This window comes from Cimex lectularius, unplaced genomic scaffold (assembly GCF_000648675.2).
Source record: "Cimex lectularius strain Harlan isolate CLEC.00 unplaced genomic scaffold, Clec_2.1 scaffold6, whole genome shotgun sequence".
NCBI lineage: Eukaryota > Metazoa > Arthropoda > Insecta > Hemiptera > Cimicidae > Cimex > Cimex lectularius.
This window is the reverse complement of record NW_019392677.1, coordinates 27,937-51,648: the sequence shown is the minus strand read 5'-3', so window position 1 is coordinate 51,648 and position 23,712 is coordinate 27,937. Positions and strand designations below refer to the sequence as shown.

Below are 23,712 nucleotides of genomic sequence, written 5' to 3'. Positions count from 1 at the left end.
TGTTTTGTAGTTTTGCTTAAATGAAGACTTAATCGTTAGTCTTTAATGTTTAAAACTGTCTCTCTTTTTTCTGTTTTTTATACGAATAAATAGACAAATTAAGTATTCAAATTAAGTGACGTAACTAAGCAAACACCTTCATTGTAATAACTGCTTTTCATGCTGATGGAGAAAAGTAGGGAATGTTGTTCGCGTGCAAAACAGTATCGCGTGGTTTCTCAAGTTGATACAATATTCTGAAGCAATTATGTTGGCTATCGCGGGGATGCACCTGCGTAATCACTTTTCTGCTGACTGAGGGTAACGGAGGTGTCTGTCCAAAACCATGGCCGTCATGATACAGTTTTGATTTATCCTTGTTTATCTAGGCCGATATTCGTATAATTTATTCATGGGGGGGGGGCGGTTTTATGCTAATTCGACGCGGTGGTGGAGTTATGACAAGAACTGCCAATTTGACACGTTTGCCGATAACCCCGGACACTCTTGGGTTCTAAAAGCAGTGTTGAACATTCGACGTTGAGACGTTGACTTGATTTTTTGACATTGAGAATTAGTCATTTTACACCTACAATGCTACGGACACAAAACTCTATTCAAATCCTCTCAGGTGTCACGTAACGCTGAAAAATTGTCTCTGTACCGCATGGAAATAACAAGTAAATTCGATACAATAGAACGGTTTTTAATGTGTCAGAGCCTCATTAGACATTCCCAATCAAAAAAGGACGTGAGTCGGCTAGTAGATCCCGAGGTCGTGGGTTCGATCCCCACCGTCGCCTCTGGACCTTTTACGAACGCCTAAGGGGACCAATGGCCGTAATTGAAAGAAATTGACACGGCACTCATCAATGGAAGGGGCGGGATCGGATCTCAGCGACCCTGGATTTGGCCCCAACCCTCTTCAAAACTGAGTTTCTTTGATAGAAAATTCTCAAATTCACACTCGTGTTACGAGGCTCAAAAAATGGAGCCAGGGATAGAGTACAATAAGTTGTACAACTGCTGTGCTCAGGGGAACTCCTCCAGTTCCGTGTATCCTAGGATCCTGTAAACTGCTCCAGAATACAAGCGGTGTCCCACAAGGGTGCATTCATGGTCACATACTTTATATCATCTTTACTGCTGAGCTATGTGCACACCCCGATACCAAGAACCGCAACTTTGCCATCTAAATCGAATCCTATCCAAGTAACCTCGAACACCCCAGAACATCTTTAGTTTATCGAAGACCGGTGCAAAAGTGGAGGACAACACTGATAAAAAAATGTACTCAGGGTACGTTCTCATTGAAAACAGTCTTGCCCTCTACTGAACATCATCAAAAAAATTTCCTCAACCTCAAAATCCGCCATGGAACAGTAAAAGTAAGCAACTATTGTTAAACCAGTGCTTCTCAACCTGTTTTGTGCCATGTCCTACTTTTTCAAATCCCTTCTACCCCAACCCTCAACCCAACGTAAATAATCTATAGCAAGATTAATTAATTGAAAGAAGTAATCTGGTCAAACAGAACTCTAAATACAATGGATTTATAAGTAAAACGAAGTATATGTTCAATAAGATCTCACCGTGGCCACTTCAGAAGTCACCGAGAATCGAATCCTGATTACATGACATTTGAAAAATGGCAGAAAGGAGGTAAAATTCGAAAGATTTTTGCTTGAGATGGGGAGTTGGTGTCGGGTGGATCGAAGTCGTGATAGCTCAAGTGGTTAGAGCAGCGGCGTATTAGCCGAAGGTCGTGGGTTCGAATCCCGCTCGTGACACTAATTTTTTCATTTCAACCTAAACCTTACATAAAAAGCTTAATTAATTGAAAGAAATAACCTATAATATTAAAATTCTCAGTGAATAAATTTAAAAATAATTGGGAAAGTCATTATAGAATAATTGATAAAACACAGTAAGCAAATTTAATTAAAACCCCAAAAACCATGTTCTGCGTCTATGGAGTTGGAAAGAATATAAGAGTTAATAAATTATTTGATCTGGAACTCATTTTGTGACGTTATTTAATTTTTAAAATAATTTATACTGTGTGGTGATTAATGACCATTAGTCTATGATTATTCGGAATGACGTAGGTTTCAGAAAAACATTTTCTTTATTGTGCCAACGTTTCGACCTTTATTGAGAACATCTTCAGCGCTCGAAGTGTTTGTTTGCGTGTCGTGGGGCACTCTCAACACGACACGCAAGAATGGCTCAATTACGCAGAAAACCAACACTTTGAGCCCTGAAGATGATCTCAATAAAGATCGAAATGTTGGCACGATAAATGTTTTTTCTAAAAGCTACGTCACACCGGACGGCATCTCACGATTTTCGAATAATAATTTATACTCCTTTAATGCACCAATATAAAGATACTGCGATTTCATGTCAACTACATTTCCTTCTTAACTCTGTGGCTTTAATGACCGGGTTTTCTCAAGAAGTCCCAAAATATTAACGAAAACCTATATGTTTTTAATTGGTCCCAGTTAAGCAAACTAATAAATCAATTTAACTAGTAAAAAGAATTATTTCTATCAGGAAGAAAGATTCATACGGAGCAAAATACTGATTCCTCCCAGAAAAATACAAAACTTTTCAAATAAACTATTCAAATGGAAATTATTCTATTAAAGACAAACAGCAAACATTTCAGGGGAAATTTTCCGAACTTGTTCTCATATTTCTATTAGGAAGGTAGAATCTTTAAAGAGCTCTAAACCTCTAAAGGAGATTATTTTCAAAAAATAAACCAAAACAGCACCAGGTATGGACATGATCGTAAGGCCACTATTGTTACATATGCCTAGAAAATGTCTCGTACTGTTAACACAAATATACAATGGCATCCTTCTAACGGCATACTTTTCAAAAAAATGGAAAATTGCTAAAGTGGTACCTATACATAAAGCCAAAAAAGAATGGGATATACCGACCAGTTATCGACCAATAAGTTTGTTGTCTGCACTATCAAAGATCCTCGAGCGACTATTTCCAAAGCTTCTGAGTTATTTAAGTCCTGTAATACCGAACACCCAATTTGGATTCAGAGCATCTCATTCTTGTCCGTGGCAACTCCACAGAGTAGTGGATAAAATACTACAAACTTATGAGGAAAAAATTATTGTCTAGGTTTATTTATAGATACCGAAAAGGCCTTTGATCGCGTGTGGCGTAAGGGCCTTCTATATAAGATTAAAAACTTACTACCCGATGCATACTACCGGCTGGTGAAATCTTATGTGACCGACAGAAATTTTTTGTCAGCTATAAAGCAGCGAACTCTGAAGTAAACAGCATCATAGCGGGTGTTCCTCAAGGAAGTGTTCCTTTACATTCTGTACGAGCATGACTTTCCAGCAGATAGCAATATCGAAATAGCCAAGCAGTACTGTCCCAAAGTATCACGCTCAGTGATGCAGAAACGAAGATGCGGAATTACTGCCAAAAAATTGATGATTGGGCATCCAAGTGGAAAGTTAAGCTGAATTCAACTAAGTCCAAACTCATTAACTTCACTTATAAGAAGACCTCAAGGCCCTCACATATAGTACTCGGTGGAACTAATGTACCTCAAGGGCTGCACTTGGACTCGCATCTCACCTGGAATAACCACATATCCTCATGTGTAACGAGAATTCGCTTGCGTATTCGCAATAACAAACCAATTCTCTCTAGCAATTCTGTCCAAATTCCACTTAAGCGACTCTTTTATCTAATCCTAATAAAACCAATTTGGTTTTATGGCTCGCCCATTTGGTGTTCTGCATCCGCCTCGCAAATAAAAAGGATACAAACGCTGCAGAACCGTGTATTACGGTTAATAACAAACGAGCCCTGGTTCGTAAGAAATGAACACCATGAAATATCGTTGACATCGGTAGAAGACGAACTAAAGAAGAGATACCCGATGCTGCTTGCCAAACCTGACTCCCACCCGAATCCGGCAACTGCGCAAATTCCAGCAAATCTCCACCCCGTCAACAAAGACGGCTCAAAAGAAAGCATCATACTGACTACAGATTGTAAATATGTGTTAATGTAAATAAGTGTAAACGTGGGCCTGACGTTATATGATTATAGATAAAAACAAAAAAGTAGGTTAATTTACTTATTAATGAGATATTTATTTATCTCAAATTATTACTCCAGTGAATTATTGTGTAGACTGCCATAGGGCAAGACCCACCCTCAAATGTCATGTTAATCACACTTTTCGAGTTTATTATTAGCAAAACATAATGTGTATGTACACAAGAGTTAAATAAAATAATTTAAAAAAAACAGTTTGGTTTCTTCTTTTAAAACATAGAAAGAAAAACAATGTAATTTTTTAATAACACCTGTAACCAGCCTGAACAGAAAGGCTTTTGTGTTGTAACACTGTTTTACACCGTCGAACAACACCTGGCCTATACAAAAAAGAAAAAAAAAAAAAAAAAAGAAAAAAAGACGTATTGAAGTCTTAGAACAGGAGAGCCGAAGGAAAGAACTGAACTAGCAGATTAGCAGACTATTCGATAATTAATAACAATCCATATATGTTTAGCAGTCATAATTACTTATGTTATTATTAATAACAATTTGGACAAATTCTTCATACAAAATATTAAAAGAGTCTTTTAAAAAAGTACGAATACAAGTTGTAATTGTACTAAAATAAAGTTGCTTCGAATTCTGTGTGGCCTCTGCGACCCGGAGGCGTCACCGAGGAAATTGTGTCCAGTTTGTCAAGGTTGGAGCGCAAGTTTTTCAAAAAGTCGTTAAAATGATTAACGACGGTTGTGCAATGGGAAACGGTTCGGCCAAAGTCAGTAGGCCGGGCGAATAATGGATCTACAAAGGTGTACGAGGTAAATCGATGAACCGCCTTTGTCTGTCATGGAGAACAAGGGCCCAATAATGTCGATTTAAACAGCTCTGCGGTATATTGACAGATGTTTTGCATATAATATGTAACTGAAGGCAATTTGCGAGATGTTTGATAATTAGCGTGGAACGAACAGATATGATCAAAGTGGTTTGAGGTGTGTGATGTTTAGTGACCGTTAGTTGATTCAGGCGGTCGTGAAATGCCGTCCGGTGTGACGTAGCTTTTAGAAAAACATTTTCTTTATCGTGCCAACGTTTCGATCTTTATTGAGATCATCTTCAGGGCTCAAAGTGTTCGTTTTCTGCGTAATTGTGCCATTCTTGCGTATCGTGTTGAGAGTGCCCCAAGACACGCAAGCAAACACTTTGAGCGCTGAAGATGATCTCAATAAAGGTCGAAACGTTGGCACGATAAAGAAAATGGTTTTCTGAAACCTAGTCACACCAGACCGCATCTCACGATTTCCGAATATCATAAACTAAAGGTTTAGAATTCTTTAAAGATTCTACCTTCCTAATAGAAATATGAGAACAAGATGTTACGTTTTGTATAAAATAAATAATAATATATACCCATTGTTTTCAAATTATTTTATAATTTTTAAAGTAGCAAATTTTTAACACCGCTGGATTGATTCTGCAAAAGAAAGAAATCTACCTCTCACTCCTTACTGCCGTGAGGTTTTTTTGTTCGTTTATCTTTTGTGCTAAAAAATTACATTGTAGATCATGATTTTTTCGTGATTCGACATGTCCTTTTGGTGTTTTTTAATTTCTACCCCTAATCTTCTTATTCGATCTCTTGATGTTATAACCTCTAAGTTGGTGATTAATTTTTTATATTCTTAATGTTCGTGAAAAAAATCTACCTTTCACTCCTTACTGCCGTGAGGGTTTTTTATGTTCGTTTGTTTTTTTGTGCTAAAAAGTTACATTGTAGATCATGATTTTTTCGTGATTAGACATGTCCTTTTGGGTTTTTTGAATTTCTACTTCTAATCTTCTTATTCGATCTCTTGATGTTATAACCTCTAAGTTGGTGATTAATTTTTTATATTCTTAATATTCGTGAAAAAAATCTACCTTTCACTCCTTACTGCCGTGAGGTTTTTTTGTTCGTTTATCTTTTGTGCTAAAAAATTACATTGTAGATCACGATTTTTTCGTGATTCGACATGTCCTTTTGGTGTTTTTGAATTTCTACCTCTAATCTTCTTATTCGATCTCTTGATGTTATAACCTCTAAGTTGGTGATTAATTTTTTATATTCTTAATGTTGTGAAAAAAAATCTACCTTTCAATCCTTACTGCCGTGAGGGTTTTTTATGTTCGTTTGTTTTTTTGTGCTAAAAAATTACATTGTAGATCATGATTTTTTCGTGATTAGACATGTCCTTTTGGGTTTTTTGAATTTCTACCTCTAATCTTCTTATCCGATCTCTTGACGTTATAACCTCTAAGTTGTTGATTAATTTTTTTGTATTCATTAATGTTGGTGAAAAAAGTCTTCCTCTCACTCCTTACTGCCGTGAGGGGTTTTTTATTCGTTTATGTTTTGTGCTAAAAAATTACATTGTAGTCCATGATTTTTTTCGTGATTAATCATGTCCTTTTGGTGCTTTTCTGATTTCTGCCTCTAATCTTCTTATCCGATCTCTTGACGTTATAACCTCTAAGTTGGTGATTAATTTTTTTGTATTCATTAATGTTGGTGAAAAAAGTCTACCTCTCACTCCTTACTGCCGTGAGGGTTTTTTTTATTCGTTTATGTTTTGTGCTAAAAAATTACATTGTAGTCCATGATTTTTTTCGTGATTAATCATGTCCTTTTGGTGCTTTTCTGATTTCTGCCTCTAATCTTCTTATTCGATCTCTTGATTGAACCTATAACCTCTAAGTTGACGATAATTTTTTTGTATTCGTTAATGTTGTGACTAAAACCATTTACATCGCAGACTATGATGGAAAACCATTTTGGAAACTTCTGAAAATATATGCCTTTTTGAAATTAAACTATTCAAAAGTTTCAATTATATGGTTTTTTTCAGTTTTTCCCTTTGAAGATGGGGAAAATATTGCGTTCGGAAGAAAAACGATGTGTAGGGTTCAATTAATTAAGATTTTTAGTTGAGATAAAAAGTCAATGTCACGAGCCGGATTCGAACCCACGATCTTCGGCTAGATACACCTCTGCTCTAACCACTTGAGCTATCAACCTCGATCCAATCGGACACTAACTTCCCATCTCAACCCCACCTTTTGAATTTTCCCTCCTTTTTGCCATTTTTTATCTCAACTAAAAACCTTAATTAATTGAAAGATATTAAGTGTTCAAGCGGACCACGAAACTAGTGAATTTGATGTGTAGAGTTTTCTCTCAATTTGCACGTTTTTAGGTCCCCTGTGCAAAAAAATCGAAATTTTTACACCCCCCCCCCCATAACCAATCTGGATCCGCCATTGGTTTGGCCTGCGTGTTGCAGCATGAATCTTGGATGGTAAAAGACTACACTCACCGTATGTACTGAGATGATGGGTGATGGTCAAGGATTTGCAAACTTTTATCTTCGCTGATTTGGCCTATCATATAATTTTACTATACGCAGTGTATGACCCACTACTGATGCCGTGCAAATCTATCAGCCAAAATGACCAAACCACACAATTGTTTTGGTTTCATTAGGCAGGCCGATTTTAAGCAGGTTTCAAAGCAATTAGTGGACAGGTAAAATTTTTATTTTTGTCTAGGGCACCGTTATACCAATCGTTCATCTGAACTTTGGTCTATGAAAAGATTGGATTTTTCGTAAAATTATGCTATTATAATAGACCACAGTGAAGCCAGATGTGTTATTTATTCGGCTGGCTTCGCAGATTTGATTTCTCATCACGAACTTATGCAGGTTCACTGATGATGTCTCTTCAGTGCCGGTTAAAAAAAGACCCGTTTTAAAAAACCGTCCGGTGCGATTCTTCTAAAAATACACCCTGGCTTCGACCTTGTTTGTAAATATACGGCATATTTGCCAGACCTAAAAAAGCCCTTGGGTTGATAAGATCTCGATAAGACTTGCCCAACTCCAGGCAACTTACCCTCGCCGGGCGTTCTTGGCTAACAATCTTTCGCTCCCGATCAAGGATAAGTTACTTCTGTACGATAACGGGTCAGCAATGGGATTTTGAACATCAATAGTCGAAAATTAACCTCGAAACGATCAAATTAACTACCCAATCCCACAATACTTCACTAATTAATCATTAATATCTTCGGATCCCTAACCATAAGCAAACCTTAAATCTTTGAGCAATTTAGATTTTACTGTCGCCTATTTCGGCCAGTTCGAATGATTTTGCGAGTTATGCTAGCATAAAGCCTTTCCTCTCTAATAAATTATTATTTTAACATCTCAAAGGTCACTTATTCCATGTCTGTTACACGTTTGAATCAGTGATCTATATTCTCCTAGAGACGTAAAATATTGGCAAATGAGAAAGGTTTCTCGATCGCGCAGGAAGGCAGAAACCCACACCGTAAATCAAATGAGAATGAATCCTTGTTTCAATAGAGCACGGCTCCCTCTTCCCTATTTCGTAACAAGTTTATTTTTTGAAACACGGCAATAAACTTGGGTTGTTTAGGCTGCTTTCTTGGTGAAAGTGAATCCATTTTGTAGAACTATAAATAAAAAGGTCAAAATAAAGGTTAAAGTGGCCGGTGTTGAAATAATGAAAAAGAGACAAACTGGAATTTCATCGCCTTGACTGACAACTAGCGACAAGGCACCAACAACGGTAGTTCCGCTGTTTGAATTCATCCGGGTTTAATTTATATCAAAATAATAAAAACCATTAGATTTTAAAAAGTATAATAATAATTATTATTTCAATAGTAATGATACACTGGCCAGAGCAGGGCAACGTCTCCTGAGACGGACCGGTATTATGGCTGGAACCGATTGACGATGCAGAGGAAGTCGGTAGACTCGGTAGCGATCGAAGGGACTCGTGCAGCAGACAGACACGTCGACTGTTGGGAAACGATACTGCGCGTACCCTTTCTACTGTAGCTAGTGCTGACTGCTTGCTCCATTAGTGAGAGTTGAAAACTCGTCGACGAGTCTGAAATAAGCAGGTTGAACGCTACTTATATATAAAGCTGCCAATGAGCTTGCAGCGTGGAAGACAAGACCATTGTTGAACCGTGGACCAAACGAGTGGATAACTTTTAACCGCAAGTGGTTACCACATCCTACCCAAAATTGTTGAGCTTTTCAAGGAAGAAGAGTGGCGTGAGCTTGGTAGCGAGCGAATGGACTTATGCAGCAAGCAGCCACTTTGGCTGTTGAGATTGCGAGAGACGTTGCTGCGCGTACCCTTTCTACTGTGGCCAGTGCTGACTGCTTGCTCCATTAGTGAGAGTTGAGACTCGTCGAAGTGTCTGAAATAAGCAGTTTGAGTCCCTGCTTATATTCAGATCTGTTGCAAGCTCATTGGATGGATCATGGAAGACGAGACCATTGTTGGACCGTGGAGAAAACTAATGGCTAACTTTTAACCGCAAGTGGTTACCACATCCTACCCAAAATTGTTGTGCTTTCCAAGGATGAAGAGTGGCGTGAGACTTGGTAGCGAGCAAATAGACTTATGCAGCAGGCAGCCACTTTGGCTGTTGAGAATGCGAGAGACGATGCTGCGCGTACCCTTTCTACTGTAGCCCGTGCTGACTGCTTGCTACGTTAGTGAGAGTTGAGACTCGTCGAAGTGTCTGAAATAAGCAGGTTGAGACCCTGCTTAAATTCAGAGCTGCTACAAGCTCATTGGATGTATCTTGGAAGACGAGACCATTGTTGGACCGTGGAGGAAACTAATGGATAACTTTTAACCGCAAGTGGTCACCACATCCCACCTCAAATTCTAAGCATCAGACCAAGGATGAAAAATGACGTGAGAGTCGGTAGCAAGCGAAGGGACTTAAGCAGCTGGCAGCCACATTGGCTGTTGAGAATGCGAGAGACGATGCTGCGCGTACCCTTTCTACTGTAGCCAGTGCTGACTGCTTGCTCCATTAGTGAGAGTTGAGAACTCGTCGAAAAGACTGAAATAAGCAGGTTGACCCTGCTTATATTCAGAGCTGCTGCAAGCTCATTGGATGAATCATGGAAGGCGAGACCAGTGGTGACTACTAGGGGATAAATTGTTAACTATAGGTAGTCACTACAGTCTTTGATTATTCTTTGTGCAATCCGGTTCACCCTTCACCCTTCTTAGCTAGTTCATCAGCTTATACCAGACCAATCAGGTCGCAGTGGCCAGGACCCATTGGAACACGGCTCAGTTTCCTTTAGTAAAGAGAGAGGTCACTTATTAGTCTTTACCTCTTCAGAGACGATGACCAGACTGCTGCTTGCTAATAGCAGCTAAAACAGCACTCTATGAGACCACCAGTACTTGTTGGCCTTGGTGAGGTTCCTTAATTACTTTAAGGCTAATGGAATGGTAATAATCATCAAAGTTGGACTTGCATTGCAGAGGGTTTGAAATCGTGCTAATACACCCTGATTGACTGAGTAGAAAGTACACACATAGCCAGTCTTGGGTACTGCTCGTTAATTTCCCTCAATTCCCAGTCTGGCATTGTTACCTTACTTCATGTAGCAAGTTAGCAAGTTCAATTGTGCCACTGTTTCATGCAACAGGCCTGAGACCTTAATTGGCTGTCTGTTGACTAGTTGAATATTGCAGTATAAAGCCAGGTAGTTTCTTCCATCCTCCAATAATCCACATTCATACTTTTGGCTCATATAAGTTAAACCCGCTTTTTACCTTCTGAGTTCAAAGTGCTCAACCTCCATTGCCAGAATAGGCATTGCTTTATTCTGCAATGCCCAAAGGTTTTAGGGTGTAATTGAATGCAGAAACAACAACTTCCTGTCCATATTCCAGAGTTGGTCTTTCATAATTGTGTTTTGTAGGTAGTAGTAGAAGTCGCTCTCCACCAGGTGTCCACTAATTGCTTGAGGAAGTTCTTCTTGCTTTTCAATGTAATGATGGTGATAAGGGAATGGTGATATAGGAAGCAGGAAGTTTTATATTCCCCAAGCACCGTCTGAGCTTATTGTGTTTTCCTTGATCCTTAGTGCAGTTCAATGAACGCGATCCTTTTAAGAAGCAGTAGGTTATTGACTGTCATTGCTTAATTCTTTTCCTTGGGTCTTCTTGGTACCCTTGGTCTCCATTGAGCTGTTGCTTTACATTTGAAGATTGTTACTTCCTCCTCACTACATAACCTACAAATGGGGTCATTATTGAATTTGACCATATTACAGGTGCTTTCTCAGATGTCCACCGGTAGCTGTGACACTCCCCTCAGTTTGACCCTTTCTAACTGTAACAATGTCTTTGGCAGTTTTAAGGGTTTTTAATCATAAGTTCACTACGTCTGTACTGCTAGAGTATGTCCGTCCTTTTGTTTTGTGTCAACCTTTCAAAAAGGAGGTCTGCAATTTATTTTCTCGGGTCATCTTGGTACTATGGCTTATGTCCCCATGAAGCGATTAAGACAATATAAGTGGAAGTTTCTTCCACCTAGAAATGGGGTAGACTAAACCTTTATGGTGTAGGTATTATCTCAGATGCGTCACCTATGGCCCTGTCACTCTGAGTTTTACCCTACCTAACTGTAGCAATATGTTTGTCAATTTTGGTACAGGTTATTTAATCATGAGTTTACTGAGCTTGGCACCTCTGGAGGTCTTTTTTTGTAGACCCATTCTGACATGGACGCGTCTGTAGTTGATCATATTACCCCAAGGTTCTGGGCTTATGATCCTGCAGATCCTTCACTAGCTAATTTGTCTGCTTGTTCATTACCAAGAACTCCTTTGGGACCTTTTTACATCGTTGAACAGCCAAACATTGATAGCATGTATGTCAGCTTAAAAGGCCAAGAGACACATCTAGATGCATTGCTGATTTGGTGCGGAGCAGAATGTTGTCCTTATATTTGAGGACAATAGCTCTGTCTTTTGAGGATTGACTTCTTTTGTCCTTAACCCATTGCTAGAGCATACTAACATGTAAATCAATCATCATAATCATCTATTTAAACAATAATTATTGACAAGAAGCAAAATATTTTTCAAAAGTAATTAAACTGAATACACTACTAATAATAATGTTATGATTCATAAGCTTTGTCACAGTGGTTCCTAAAAATTAAAATAACCTGGCTTTCAGGTGCTTCACCAACAGTTAGAGATCATGGAAGAGGTCTGAGGGCAGAGGAGTGGGCGAGGTACTGTGGGAGGTATAGCTGCGCTGAGATGATCGAAAGGCACAGCAGGAGTAAGCTGCTTGAGAAAGGCACCAGCAGCGGTAGATGGGGAAGCGATCCTTCTCTAGGCCCGCAGGTACGTCACACTACCATAATATAACCGAATATATTTCAACCTTGTGTCATCTCAGGTGATCGGAGGAGTATTGTTCCCACCGTCTACACTGCCACCGGTGACAACAGGCAGAGGGCTCGCGTCAAAGCTGAAGAAGGTCCTCAGGCCCAAGACCCAGAGCTACAACCTGGTGACACACATCACTTCCGCAGCGTTCTGTGCCTCGACCCCAGCCCTTCCGGCGCCCGCCAAAGTACCTCCGATTGTCAAAACTCTCATCAGGCCTCTGACTGTACCGAAACTCCAAGTGACTTCTCCAAACGATATCCACTCATATACAGAACTCAAACCAAAAAAGTAATACACAATTTTTAACATCCTAGAAGCATATTATTTAAAGACATTTATAAGCGAAGCCTTGATTTTTGTTAAATTGTTCTATGGATCATTAAACAGATATATCCTACTATATAACTTCAAACAGAATTATTTAATGTATATAATTATTCTATTGTGAGCTTTCTTATTAATGAATAACCCGAAAAAACTGTGATTTATAACTGTAGAAAAAAATTAAATTCTAACAATAGAGAGAAAAAATTTAAATATTTATAGAAATTTTTATATTGGTTATTTTGAAAAATTTTAATCTAAAAACAGGCATAAAAATTAAAATGAAGAACATCAATATGACAAGGCTGAAATGAGCATTTATAAAATGTATCACTTGTTATTCAATTATATGTTTAAAATAATTACATTTATCGCATAAAACAGTTTATAGGGTACAAACAAAATGGTACTTTTCCCTGAATAAAAACAACAATTACGTTGGTGAAAAACATCTCCTAGAAAGTATTATATCACTTGTAAATACAGCAGACTCTCATTATCTACTTGGGATATGTACCAAGCATCACCGAGGATAACGAAAATCATGAATAATGGGAAACACTTTGAATTTCGGGCTTTGAAGAAATTTTTTTCTATCTGCATATCAATCACTTTCTGTATCGCGTGACTGTCGTCAATGCGATGTATGAACTTATGCATTCATATTTCAAGGGTTTTTTTTTCCAAAAAAAAAAAAAACCAATGTAAGGTATATGTCATGCAGGAAAACAATAGAAGATAATAATAACAATAACACCTCCCTTCTAAGCAAAATATATTACGCCCTAATACAATCACAAATTCAATACGCCTTGGTATGCTGAGGGGTGCATATTAAAATGCAAAAAAAACTTATACAGAAAAAAAATTCATGCTTTTTAAATATAAATTGGAACACTCTGCCACTCTTCTTCAAATACCACATTTTGCCTTTAACAAAATGAGAGGTTGTTTTTTAACAAAGGCGGAAATTATATCGACAAATATAAAAATAATTAAATATGATATGAGATGTCCTATGAATATCGTGTTGCCCTAACCAAAATTAAATTATGTTGAATTTTTTTTCGCTATGTAGGCCCTAAGTGGTTCCATACGGTTCCTAATAAGATCAAATGTGAAGTAAATTTCAAAACATATTCTAAAAAAGTCAAGAGTTGGCTATTTGAGTATGTAGTTAAAAACAAAAATTAATGCCTACTATTTAAAAATGAAAATTCTTTGTTTTCTTCATATTTGTTTATTCTATTCTTACAAGTTGTAACTATTATTATTACTTTTTTTTGTATCTCTATGATTAATAATGTTATGATCCCCATTTACTAGTTTTTCCCTCAACATTTATTTATTTTATTTATTTTTATTTATTCTTGTTCTTTTGTGGTGAAACTACCACAAATTAATTATTTTTATATTTGTCGATAAATTTCCACCTTGATTAAACTACCACTATCAAAGATTGAACATCAATAAAACCTTTAGATCAAATTGTTCATTAGTTTATTTGATGTTTATTTAATTAAATTAATCTAATAAAATTATTAAAAAATGCAATATAAATAAAAGAAAATAAATTTAATTTATTTATTAAAATAAACATTTGGGGAACTAAAGGCATTATTGATATTCAGCCTTTGATTAATTTTATCTATTTTTGTTGTATTATGTATTAGAGTAATAAGTTGGTGAAAAAAATAGGTATGCACGACATCGAAACAAATAAAAAAAAAAAAAATGTCAGGGACTGAAAAATGATAAAACTCAACTAAGGGGGTAACCGCGGATGACTGAAAGTGCGAATAATGAAAGCATGGATAACGAGAGTTTAGTCAACGTTTTGCTGGGGAATAGTGCGGGTAAAGCAAATAATCTATCATTATTCATTTCTTAAAAAAATATGTGAAATAATTGTAAAATATTTTTCTATATAGCTCCAATTTATGCAGATAAAAAATTAAACTTAATAAATATTTAATGATATATCTTGTATCACTTTTCTTTTGCTTTTTTGTTTTTAAAACAACTTTGTAACGCTACTGAAATAAGGATTGGAGCAAACCTTAAAAATATGTTTAAATAATGAAACTTGATTTCCGCATGATTTCTCCCAAATAAACCGTATTATTTATGTACTTATTTCTTGGATGTTTTGGAATCGGTTTTGAGGTCTTTTTTCTCCAGAAAATTGAATTGTTTCCTCTTGTTCGAACTTTGAACCATGCTGTCTTTTCCAAGAACTTTTATTTGATTAACACATTGTAAATTAATCAGCCCAATAAATTTGGTTTCTGAGGAAGACCGCATATTTCAAATAAAATAATAAAAAACTTGAACAAGTGGAAACAACAGATTATTTTTCTGGAGAAAATGAACATCAACCCCAATCCGACTGCATCTAAGAAATTGATTTATCGAATTTTAATAAAAATTTTCACAATGATATATATTTATTTTCTACTATATTATTTATCAAATACAGAAGTGGGGGTCAGTGTGATGCAGTTGCAGCATTAAAATCTTTGATCCAAATGTATCTCTTGATTAAAATTTTGTAAAAAATCGCTGAAGAAAATCCCCTATATTTGCTATTTATTGTATTATTATTAGCATAAGTAGATACTAATTTTTTAATATTGTTTTAATTTTTCTTAAACATCTGATCCTTTATTATTGTTTATTTATTTTTTTTAAGTTGTACTTGATTACAAATATTCTTCCTTGTTCATCCTTTTTTGTATATTTTAAATGATTCATTATTTTCCTCGTAAAGTAATATAATACTTTCTATCACAGGGGAGAATTTAAAAATTTTAAGACAGTTTTGGGCTTTTTGAAATGGCCTGTAAAAAAAAAAGTTGTGATTCAAAAATCCATATTTTGTACCAGTTTTTAAAATATTTCTCAAGCTTTGGTTGTGAGCAATTGGCAAATTTTATAATAAACAAATTTACATATATTTTAATTTATTAAATTTATTTTTATGTTGTATTGAAAACACTTTATTAATTACTTCTAGTTGTTCTTTAAAATTAAAAAAAACAAATCTTTACGTCATTCTTTATTATATTGTCAAACATAAAATTTTTGACAATTATGTCTTCCATGAAGAAAAATTGCTTCAGAACAAAATCTTTAGGTTAGCCAAACAAAGTAGAAAAAAAAGACTTGTATTATCTATATATATTATATTATAATTACCGGACAGGGTACAAATCACTTCTTGAAACTTGAATCTTAAAAGAAAAAAAATGTTAAAGCTAAACTTTTCATTTCCTATTTAAATCGCTTCTGTGACATGACAATTAACAAAAAATTAATGCCTAATCCCATTATAAAAGTGGTTAAGGGACCGTCAAATTATGATATTTATCTTGTTAAATGTTTAAGGATCCATTTTTTTTCTTTGAGCCTTTTTCTCTGTAAAAGGTGATTTTTATGTTACGTAACTTGAATTTTTATATACATGTTATTGGTCAAAATAAGAATCGAAGCTAAATTTATATAATTACTACCTAATTATAAGTTGTTCGAAATGTTGTATTTTTATTATTTCCTTAATCAATCCTTGACCCGTTTTTCATGTTTACCAAATCTGTAATACACCGAGTCTGTCTACACTCATGGGTTTTTGATTGGCTGACATTTAGGCTTTGTGACATTTTTAATGAGGAACGAGTAACATTACGAGTGTAGACAAATCCAGTTTTGATTCAATATCTGTTCACTGACGCACAGACCAATTCCCACCGTAAACGATAAATTATATTATTTATACTCCTTTGGTTTTAACTGGTGGTTTAATGGGCGGTGAAATCTATTTCAACTCAAGAGAGTCAAGAAGTGGAAAATTTTACAGACAATTAAATATAGGTGGTGATAGTTACAATATATAATTTTTTAGAGGTATCAATTCTTTTGCACAATGTCAAACAACATCAGATTTTTTCAGATGATTCCAAAGGTACCTGGATTTTTAAAAATTTGTTTTTAATAAAATTTTACTACTATTATTTTAAATGGCATGCTTACTTCTTTGTGTGTTTGGAGATGAAAAGTCATGAAAAAAATGTGTTTTTTCACATTTACAGACCCTTGAACCCGCAAGACAGGTGAGTGTTGCAGAAATGTTGGTCTGTCGCGCCGTTAAGGCAGACTACAAGCAATTACAGATTAGAATCTGTAAATTTGTTGTTTATAAATAAAGTAATTCATGTAAAAGGAGGGCTTAATGTCCAACTACTATTTGGGTGGTGTGGTCAAGGGGTCAAATCACTTATTACTTTTTTTCATATTATAATCAATTAAAAAGCAATGTGCTCTCTGGGATTTAAATCCAGAATTGTTAGTGTAGCACAATGTCAACAGGCCAAAATCGGAGTGATTTTTTCTGTTTAAGGGGTCTTTCATGATGTTGAAATCTTGGTTTTATTGTAGACAAGAAATTTACTTAAAATTATCATCTAGGGTTCTAGACTGATTAATTTAGGGTTTTTGTGATTCTAGATTTTAAAGTCTATTAAATTTTTTTTTCATATTTTCATTATTAACAGTTAGGGTTTTTTGTAAAAATTTTCCCAAAAATTAGCACTAATATACAGGGTGACTGGCGATAAGTGTCAAAAATTTCAAGAGGTGTTTCTACTCACCATATGGAACAAAAAACTTTCTATAAACCCCTGTCCAATTTCAACGGTAAAGAAGTAATTTTAGGTTTGGATTTTTTTTTAATTTTTGACTTAGATCCACTAAATTGCTTATAAATTTAGAATTACTGACTAGAAAAATCTGATTTGTGCCAACTGAAAGAACGTTAAATTTGCTGAAAGTAAACCTATTTACAATGCAGAATTGATGAAAAAATTATGCATGAAAAATTCAGAAAAAACAAAAATGCTGAAATTTGGAATTTTTTTAAAATGTTGGATTGTTAACTGTTAATAACTACAAACTCCCGGAGCTTTTTGAATTCCCTCAAAAGTTCTCCATTCAATGAGCTTGTAGCGGTATATCAACCTTTTTGGATAGCGCTTCTGGAAGGCCCAAAAATTTTGCATTTTGTTGAAAAAAACTGGTCTCGATGAAGGGGGGCAAGCTCAATTTTTCCTGAAAATCCGTCTGGCTCTTGAATTTCGTCTCAGTTCTTTATTGTTAAATTCAATCAGTTTGCTTTATGTTATCAGGTGACAACTTCCTCGGGTTGGCGATTTAAAGTCTTTGTTTCCTAATGCACAACTTGCTGACATGCATTTCATTTATGGTTACTGCTGCAAGGGTTCGTCCACTCCAAAATGTGTTTTTTCATATTTTTATTGGGAGACCCTTGAACCCGCAAGACTTCTGAATGTTGCAGAAATGTTGGTCTGTCGCGCCGTTAAGGCAGACTAAAAGCAATTACAGATTAGAAGCAACAGTCAATTAGTTCAGGGCTTTCCAAACTTTTTAGCCAGTGGGTCCCATTCACAGAACAATATCCATGGCGGACCCCTATATTCAAGGGTTCTAAGGCTAACAACATATTTTCAAGGCAATCATGACTCTTGGTGCTTTTATGCCTTAAAAATGAAGAAAAATTGCTACAGAACAGAAATCTCTTTAGAATACCAAAAAAAGAAAAAGACTTTCTTATTATCTACACAAATCAATAATCACATAATTATGTATTTAAAGAATAATTGTTGACAAGGAACATATTTTTTTAAATAATTAAAAAATAACACATTTAAAACAAAAAATATAATAATAAAGTTTTAATTAAAGACCAGATTCCCGTGCAAATGTATCTTTTTATTAGGGGGATCATAAAGTAATATCGTTTCTGCTCATTTCAATATTTGTTTGTCATTTATCAGCTCATTGTGTATTTCAAAGTTGTGACAAAGATATTTTAAGGCTTGAACGACTTGTTACTCATAAATAATTAAATGTTAATTTTTTTGCAATTTGATCGAGAAATAACCAGCCAAGTACCAGAAGAGGTAGGTATCCGGCATTTTATGATTTTTGAGTTTCACAAAAGTAATAATGCAATCAAAAACATTCGCAATGTTTATCCAAATGCATTAGATGTTTGCCAAAGGCGGTTTTCTAAGTGCAAAATGTAGTAATTTTTCAACTCGTATCGATCAGGAAGACCAATGTCATATTAAGGGCGGAAGTGGAAGCAAATCTGTGTCAGACAATTGAGGAACAGTCGAACACTTTTAACCAATTTTGTTCAACCATTCAAGAACATTTGCGGCAGTAGTTGGGAAAAATTAATGAACTGGAGTAGGAGGTATTCCTCACCCATGCTTGCTCTACGTTGCACCATCTGATTTATTCCACTCGGTACAACATTTTCTAAGTGGCAAAAAATTTGAAACTGAATAATGTCCAAAATGCCATTATATTTTGCACAGAAACCAATTGATTTTTATTGATCCAACATTGAAAATTTGCAGACCAGATGGGAAAAGGTGTTTATAATGAGGTTGATGAAAAATAAAAACTTGTTAAAAATTCATTAATTTCGTGGTCCGCTTGACCAATTAAATCATTACAATTAATTAAAGTTTTCAGTTGAGATGAAAAAAAGCTAATGGCACGAGCGGGATTCGAAGCCACGATCTTCAGCTAGATATGCTGCTGCTCTACCACTTGAGCTATCGTGTCCTCGATCCACTCGGACATCAACTTCCTATTATCTCAACCCCACCTTTTTGAGTTTTCACTTTTTGAGTGTTGAAAAATGGCAAAAAGGAGGGACATCATTTCTTTTTTGAGAGTGGGACATGGCAGACGGTGCATACCACCTGGCAGTTTTGAAACCGAGTCGGTGGGTCGAAGAGACGAAACGGTTTTGAACCTTAATGTTTACCAAGAGGAAAACCGAGTTGGTGGGTCAAAGAGACGAAACGGTTTTGACCTTAATGTTTACCAAGAGGAAAACCAAAAATTGTCGTCGAGAATCCAAACCGATTACACGACATTTGAAAAATGGCAAAAAGGAGGGAAACTGATAAGGTGAGGTTGAGATAGCAAGTTGATGTCCGAGTGGATCGAGGTCACGATAGCTCAAGTGGTAGAGCAGCAGCGTATCTAGCCGAAGATCGTGGGTTCGAATCCCGCTCGTGCCATTAGCTTTTTTTCATCTCGACTAAAAACCTTAATTACTTGATAAAAATGTATCTGTTTTTGACTCTAATGTAAAAACAAATTTTTTCACTCTGATTGCAATGAAATCAAATTGTTCAATCATGGAAAAAATGTCCTCCTGCACAAATCTTATTTTGCATGAAAATGCACGTTTTTACAGTTCGCTGCATAAAATTGTATTTTTCATATTTTTTTATATTTATTGTTTTTTATGCATAAAAAGATAAAAACAACGTGAAAATGCATAATTTTTATGGGTTTACAGTTTTCAACTTCGAGTTTATAAAATCTTCCAAGAAATATTTTCTGCTCGACACCTGCCGATTCGCTCTGTTCTCAATCTTTTTTCGTCTTGGGAGCAAAGCAGAACCACTTAAAAAAAAATCCTGTTAAGTTCATAGTACCGAATGTTCAAAGTATTGGCTACAGGACTACTTGGAACCGAAGATCGATGGGCAAATTTTTTAACCCTTCCTCGATACGACACCCGACAAGGGTTTAAGCTGTAATTTAGCGTGCAAGGTGGGTCGTCGATGACCTAATCATTGTATTCAATTTTATTTCATACTACAAAATGTTTATACAAAAAAGGATGTAAATCAGAAGAGGCAATCACCCGGGTGGGAACAACATGATGCTCCTACCAATCTTTGAATTCTGCAATAATTAAGCAATTGGTTGAAGAGTTTTGCAGGTCACAGCGATATCCAATATCTGTGGATGTGAGCAACGTGATGTTGTTCCCTCCTTTTTGCCATTTTTCAGGAAAATTCAAAAGGTGTAGGTTGAGATGAGAATCTTTATGTAGGTATTGGTTGAAATGAAAAAAGTTACCTAGTCCCTAGTTAGTAATTACCTACAAATGGCAAAAAAGAGGGAAAATTCGAAAGGAGGGGTTGAGATGGGAAGTTGGTGTCCGAGTGGATCGAAGTCACGGTAGCTCAAGTGGTTAGAGCAGCGGAGTATTGAGCCGAAGGTCGTGGGTTCGAATCCCGCTCGTGACACTAACTTTTTCATTTCAACCAAAATCTTACACAAAAAGATAAATAAAAACATTGAAGGGTGTCGCAGGCTCGGGCAGGAGCCACAGGATGTTTCCCATGAACCTGGAAAATATAAAGTTGCAATAGTTGGACTACCAATCAAATAAATAACTATTAGTTATTTAGTAGTGCTGAAGAGTTGTTACAAGGACAAAAATATGTAGCAATTTGAGGCACCTTAAATTAAAAATACCGACACCCTGAGGTGACCTCTGCTGTTGTGAACCCTAGTAAAAAATCCCAAATGGTCTTATCAGACTGGCATACGTCGTAAGTTGAGAAGAATGAATTTGGAGGCTTAGAAATTAAAAAAAGAGCTCTAGTGCCTATATTTAAGATGATGGATATTAGATGAAAAGCTTAGCTTTTAAGACTTTAACGGTAAGCTAAAGCGACTTTATAGATAACTTCGTCTACTGTTTCAATTTTGATTTTAAAACTTGATGATTAACCTGGACATGTGGTCCTAATCCAGTAGAGAAAAAAAAGGATGATTTGGAAATCAAAAAACTTTCAAGATCAAAGACTCACCCCAGGCAGTGAACTGTCGACTCCAGATGTCGATCCGAAACCGAAGCAGCTACACTCCATCTGAGACTCAACCAAGGACTCAGCCAGCCAGATCCAGAAAGAACCAGCCATTCCAATACATCGGATCAAGTCGATGGCTAACAAACTGGAAAGGCGCTGTGGATGCTAATCGTGGCGAGCTTCTTTTGGGATGTCCCTTTGTTAATAGACTCATCCCAAATTTAGAGTTGTGGCTGGCTTGTTAGATTAATGATTGTTGTTGTTGTGCACATTTAAAAGTCGAAATTGCGTTCAAATAAATTTTGAAGAATATACTCTCTGGTTTATTAAATTCTCGAACCTTACCTTCCTCTACACAAGTGTGAAGCACTTATGCAGACTTCTCTCTTGTCACTTTGGGGAAAGCAAGCAAATATAGAGATTTTTTGGTTGTCGTGCTTGCTGCTTTCAATGATTTCATTCATTGCATCAGCCTGATGAAGGGTGTCAGACACCAAAAATGGAAGAGGGCTAAGAGCAGAGAAGTCAGGTAGAACTGTGGTAGATATAGCTGGGCTGAGATGACTGAAAGGCACAGAAGCAGTAGGAGTGGCAGAGACCCTTCTCTAGGTCCGCAGGTACGTCACGCTACCGTAGTATAACAGAATATATTTCAACCTTGTGTCATCTCAGGTGATTGGAGTATTGTTCCCACCGTCTACACTGCCACCGGTGACAGTTCGTTCCTGAGAACTCATCGTCAACAAGACAAGAGGATCTTTAGCGTCCGCACCTGGGACCGCAGTGTTCTATTCGGCCTTATCGGATGTTTTGATTCTCAAGATGAGAGCTGATGCACCTCCTCATACGACGGAATGGTGTTACCGCCGCAGCATTGGTGTAGAGGCGCCCCAGCCCCTAAGGGCCGAGACAACCTCGCTCTCCGCTTGTCAACTCCGAATGGTCGGGCCCGTATCGTGCATCGGGTCGTATGCCGCACGCAAAGGGCTAACAGGCCGAAATACATCAGCCTGTTCTCCCGCGCACTCCCTAGATAGAGAAGGCCTCTCTAAGTATATAGGCTCCCCCAGGGTAGAAACTTCCGGGAAGTTAGGCTAGGGCCCCGGCAGCGGTTTAGTTTAAAGTGGAATTACTAACCACACCCTAGATGAGCACCGCCTTACGGTAAAGTCTCTTATCGAGCTCAGCCTACACTTGCCATGCGCATTCGAGGGGCGCTGTAGGCTCAGCCTAGGTAGTCCGATCCTTCGCTTCCCGAAGGGTACCACGCCGATCATACGCACAACAATGCAAAGCATACTCGAATCAGACACATTCGCTTACTCACGCATTCGAGGGAATATTCAGCATGATCATCGCGGCCGGCGGTAATTACGCTGGACATACGCAAGCTTCACGAAGGTCACAGATAGAAGACAGCCTCTAAGTTCCCGCCAGGGGTGTCACCACGCACCACCACGAATCCATTCCCAGTGTAACTAGGGCTGAATTTGGACTGTTTAGTTACCCCGTGGTACAGACGGCCATACACCCTCCCCCGTCTATGCAGTCAGGATCTAGTGCACTGGCCCTCGTGTGACTGCTAAGGCACCCCCCGCCCATGCCGACCCTAGGCCGACACGAGTACAGCTCGTTCTTTAGAGAGGTTGCCACGCCCTCGGGCTGCACCTTTATTTTGTGCCTGGATACCCTCTTGCAACCAAGGGTTAGGAGGGGTCACAGGATAGAATGAAGGAGCTCAGATTGAGAAAAAGGGCCATGGATGAGAACACGAGGTGAGCCGTTTCGGGGTCTCGAGTCTCAAACCACACTATACCACCCGTCGTCGTCGTAGTTCCACACATAGTGGGCCACGACTCCCAGGGTGGGTTGCCACCAGTGACAACAGGCAGAGGGCTCGCATCAAAGCTGAAGAAGGTCCTCAGGCCCAAGACCCAGAGCTACAACCTGGTGACACACATCATTTCTGCAGCGTTCTGTGCCTCGACCCCAGCCCTTCCGGCGCCCGTCAAAGTACCTACAATTGTCACAACTCTCTTTAGGCAACTTACCATACCAAAACTCCAAGAGATTTTTTTTTTTTCAGGGCCACTGAATTCGAACCCGAGATCTTTACCTTACAGTCATGAGCGCCATGTCAACACCTAAACCGTCGCGACCACCGACACCCCTCAAGTGACTTCTCCAAACGATATCCACATCACAATTTTTAACATCCTAGAAGTGTTTTATTTAAAGACATTTATAAGGGAAGCCTTGAAATTTTTGGTATATCATATAATAAATAAATATGTAAATAAAGAATAACAATCCATATTTATTTCTTAAAAAATATTAATAATTAATTTCATCAC

At 37.1% G+C, this 23,712-nt stretch overlaps 1 protein-coding gene and 1 long non-coding RNA gene across 2 annotated transcripts in view; both read left to right on the top strand.

The window, feature by feature from the left end:
- LOC106673786 (photoreceptor ankyrin repeat protein-like) overlaps nucleotides 1-14,519 on the top strand; it is a 73,562-nt gene extending 59,043 nt beyond the window's left edge. Inside the window, exons 5-6 of the mRNA XM_014406048.2 lie at nucleotides 12,106-12,278; nucleotides 12,334-14,519. Coding sequence (XP_014261534.1) covers nucleotides 12,106-12,278; nucleotides 12,334-12,618 — 458 coding nt within the window. The 3' untranslated portion in view covers nucleotides 12,619-14,519. The remainder of the gene's footprint in view (nucleotides 1-12,105; nucleotides 12,279-12,333) is intronic.
- Nucleotides 14,520-22,647: 8,128 nt separating this feature from the next.
- LOC106673749 lies at nucleotides 22,648-23,672 on the top strand. The gene is made up of 2 exons (XR_001341423.2): nucleotides 22,648-23,371; nucleotides 23,445-23,672. It is a non-coding gene; the product is annotated as an uncharacterized LOC106673749 (long non-coding RNA).
- Nucleotides 23,673-23,712: the final 40 nt, after the last annotated feature.